At 44.1% G+C, this 4,349-nt stretch overlaps 1 protein-coding gene across 1 annotated transcript in view; it reads left to right on the top strand.

The window, feature by feature from the left end:
- The window catches only part of LOC106815713 (probable ATP-dependent RNA helicase DDX49), a 24,488-nt gene extending 21,109 nt beyond the window's left edge, over positions 1-3,379 (top strand). The window contains 1 exon segment of the mRNA XM_014820217.1: positions 3,126-3,379. Within this exon segment, the coding sequence (XP_014675703.1) occupies positions 3,126-3,278 (153 nt within the window). The 3' untranslated portion in view covers positions 3,279-3,379.
- The last annotated feature ends 970 nt before the right edge of the window (positions 3,380-4,349 follow it).

Genomic DNA, 4,349 nt, shown 5'->3' with positions numbered 1-4,349 from the left:
GTGTGTGTGTGTGTGTGTGTGTGTGTGTGTGTGTGTGTGTGTGTGTGTGTGTGTGTGTGTGTGTGTGTGTGTGTGTGTGTGTGTGTGTGTGTGTGTGTGTGTGTGTGTGTGTGTGTGTGTGTTTGCGTGTGTGCGTGTGTTAGTGTATGCCTATATCTCGTGCTGTGTGGAAGAGCTGACAGACACGGATGTTTGCTATCAACTGGTGACCTTGTCTCACATTTAAGCTCAACTTTTATTGGTCTCGCTTCCCCCCGATGCCTACATGGCAAGAGTTAGGACATGACATGTCGCATATACGTCATGGATAGTTTCGTGTAGAACAACTACGAACTTCACAGACGTCAAAACTAGAAACCGTATAAATATAAATAAATAAATATATATATATATCCGTATAACATCCGATTAATCACAGACGGTCAATCGTTACAAAACAACGATTCAAAACGACCTGCAAAAAATGTTCGGCAAATTCACGTACGTGTGAGGGTGCATGCATGTATGCTCGCTGTGCGCGTGTGCTGTGGCGGTGTTAAGCTCTCTATCGTGTTTGCACAACCCCCGGGGATGTATTGCTGTCTCCCTACCCACGATCACCTCGTAATGGGCTTATAAAGTCTCGATTCAGGCACCCCTCGAAGTTTGTCTGGGAAATCTGCCACGTCGCGTTACACCGCAACCGATCGCAGAATGAATGCATTCTACGATCGCCGTTAGATATTGGTCTATTGCTGCACCGTAATCGGGTTGTAGACGTATGTGGTGCTGCCACTGGATATTTGCCGCAGAGAAAGACCCACCATCGTTTAGGCGTGTCCCGCTTTTTACATTTAAACTGTTCGTTTACCCCGTGAATGCGAGATGACGACGGGTGGTCGCTTTAATCTCAGATGTCTGGAGAACAGATCGGAAGTTTTCCCTCGCGGGAGAGCGCGGCCTGATGCGAACGTTGTTGAGCGCCATCTAGAAAGACGATGTTATAGGAGTATACAGAATGCTACGCGATGACGTCCCACCCTCGTAGTCTGCGACCAACTACAAGAAGTGTTGTCAGTAACAAAATTCTTAAGTTAAAATAATACTCGTAAGTGTTATCTTAGCATTAACATTATGACCCTAACTGTACGATGTTTCTGACAAGAGGTACTAGGATTACAGGAGTGTTGAGTGCGTATACGGTCTATTAGCTCTATCTTCTCTCTATCATTACTCTGCAATGATAACTACTGTTGCCAATACCTCTATAGCTATATCATGGAGAAACACTTCTTGTGATTTCATCGTAGAGAGACCGTATCAAAAATGTATTCTGTTATAACCGCATAACCCCATAAAGATTAGTCTTCAAAGTCCAAGGGACTATATCGAGGACGGAGAGAGACAACGTTGGTCGAATGAACAGATCAAAACTGCGGATCGCAGTAGTAAAAGTTTCAATTTTGCAATTAAAGCTTTAATTTAGCAATAAATTTCTGTGAAGACCAAAATGTTCTTTCCCTTCTTAGATTGCGATTAAAGCCGAGTAAAGGGTTGTAAATGTTTTCGACAATGCTGGAGACGGAAATGATCGAAGTAATAGAAAATTTCAACTATAACAGATATTGCAAAGCAAAGAGTGCATGAGTGTGGGTGAATATAGGTCTATAATACATTTTGTCTAAATTTCTAACAGTACTATTTAGTTTCAAAAACTTGCTTCGAGCGCTCGTCCGGGCTGTGACGTAGGTATGACGTGGTCATGACGTATTGTATTGTTCTCGCAGCATTAGTGCCACCATGTCGCTGTGAAATCTAATATCTGCCGTGAACTGACAGCCAATGCATACCGGCAGCTAGCCCCCTGTTGATAAATATTTGCCGTGTGCAAACATCTGTCGGTTTGTAGCGCCTTTCCTTGAGACGGATTAAGCATAAAGCACACACCCGAGCAAAACACCTGAACGTGGAGTAAAACGTGTTTCGCTCGATGTTCGTGGCTGTGTGCGGATTCCCGAAACAAAGAAAACATTGCTCAGCTGAGCGTGTTTCGCTGAACAAGCAATGTTTGATTCGCGAGGCGTATTTTCACATGAGCGTACGTTTTGATCGGGTATGTGCGTCAAACGTTCTGCTACACAGCGAAACGCCACAGACGGTTTCCAATCAATATCCTTAAAAATATCACATAACACACAAAATTGGATGTCCATTGGATGGCTATTTTTGATTTCATGTGACAGCGGCGCTGTACGCAGTGTTTCTGTATATTTTGCTCAGCTGTGTGCTGTGTCGGGTGGCGTGTGTGCGCTTGCTCGCCGAGCAGAACGCGAAACGCTGGAAAACAAAATGTCTCGTTTTGCTCGGGTGTGTGCGCTAGGCTTTAAGATTTCATCCTAATAGCTGTGCGACAAATTAACGTGCAAGACGATGCACCCCCCACCGCCCACCGCCAGTGGCGTAGCTAGGATTTTTTCAGCGAAGGGGCACTGGGGGGGGGGCTTACATTTTCGTGGGGGGGCACAATATATAACTTTTCTTTGTATTATACTGTTCTTACAAATACGTGTGGGTATAGACGATTTGTCATACAGTAAGTACAGTTGTATGCAGTAAAATCCTAGAGGCTACTGTCCCTTTAAACAGTAAAGGTTTATAAATAAAATAAATCAAGTCCAGTTTAACTAAATGTAATGATGAAAGGGGAGTTACGATATCCATCAACGTTGTCTAAAATCCACTGTCATTCATGCAAATCCCAAGAAAAAATGAGGTAGACAAAATGGAAAACATCTAGAGAACACATATTCACGCATTTAATACTCTACACATTACTGTGTTTGTAAGCCGTGCTCGGTGTTTAACCAGACTATTTTAATCGGTTACGTATATTATTGTAATCGTTTTATTCGCCTTCGCCTCGGTATCACGAACACCGATCCCTGGATTAGTCCGCTAGCGAGGACACTAGCGGTGTTATCGCTAATAAGTACGGATTAAACTCACTGGCTCTACGGCATTGTGGTTGATGTTGTCTTAATCTCAGCGCAGGCGGTTGTCTAGACTCGCCGGCTAAACGCTGTTGTTACGGCCCACGCGAGCGGATATTTCGTTAACCGTTCTTCTCTGCTGCTTTACTGAAACAGGATCCGGACGAAGAAGAGAAGAAGAAACGGAAACGACTGAAGCTGAAGCGGAAAACGTTTCTAGAGAAGCGGAAAGCGGTGGCATCATCATCATCATCGTGGGAGGCTGCGCCGCCCTCCTCGCTCGTTCCCTCGTCTGCCACTACAAGCTGACAATAGTAACTCCATCCCTGCCAACTGTCTCTATGCATTCTGCTGTGTAATGTTATAATGTCTGAAATATAATATAAGAATATGATTGATTGGTTCAGTAACTTCTTTTTCTTTTTACGGATCAGTGTTGTTGGCTCTACGTAGGCCCAACCCCCAACGTGGAGGGCCAAGGTGTTACATCAGTCTATTCGTGACCTAGAATTCTTGCCTTCACCTCGGCTGCTTACCGGCGACCTTCTAGTCATTGGTTTAATTTTGGGGTTACATCCTTCTCCTAGAATCTAGATGGTTGCTGACCAAGGCTGATGAGACCCATCCCCCCAACACCCTGAAGGGCCGCCCCCTCGCTAAATTTGGCAAGTCGGTCGAGACCAGTAACCAGGGTATGGCATGTGGAAGCAAAAGCGAATGAGTTGAGAATGTACGGGAGACCAGACAGTGGCAATCACGTTACTACGTGCGACCGCCACCAAAATAAAGGTACTACCCCTCATACATTCCCCATGTACCCCAGATATAAGAATAGTGAATATATGCTGAATATGAGCTGCGTGGGCCTCCTCGCTTGTTCTTGCTACGAGCTGACATGAGTACTCTCCATCCCCGGCAACTGTCTCTATGCATTCTGCTGTGTAATATATATATATATACATGTTATATATATATATATATAATATTATGCCAGCTGGCGTTGTCACGCCGCGTTCTGTTATATAATAATATAACTACATAATAATGATACAATAATAATGATACAATAATAATGATACAATAATAATGACTCTTACGTGCGGCGGAATAATGCGCATGTGAGAATTGCAAGCTAATAAACATGTCTTCACTGTATAATTCCCGGGCGATGCTATTGTTCTGCAATGCGCGCTCTATCGTGCGGAAACCCTGTCGTGCGTCAGAGGTACGCAGGCTCGTTTTGATTTTTCCATAATTTTCGCATTGCCGTCGACGCAACGTGTGAATTAGCATTGTTACTAATGGCGGAAATGTTTAAGTGCCGCCGTGCATTCATTGGCGTACTGGCGAACTTCATAAGTCATTTGATAATTTATTCCA

This window comes from Priapulus caudatus, unplaced genomic scaffold, assembly GCF_000485595.1.
Source record: "Priapulus caudatus unplaced genomic scaffold, Priapulus_caudatus-5.0.1 Scaffold1182, whole genome shotgun sequence".
Taxonomy (NCBI): domain Eukaryota; kingdom Metazoa; phylum Priapulida; class Priapulimorpha; order Priapulimorphida; family Priapulidae; genus Priapulus; species Priapulus caudatus.
The sequence above is the reverse complement of the archived record's forward strand: the minus strand, read 5'-3'. Positions and strand labels throughout refer to the sequence as shown.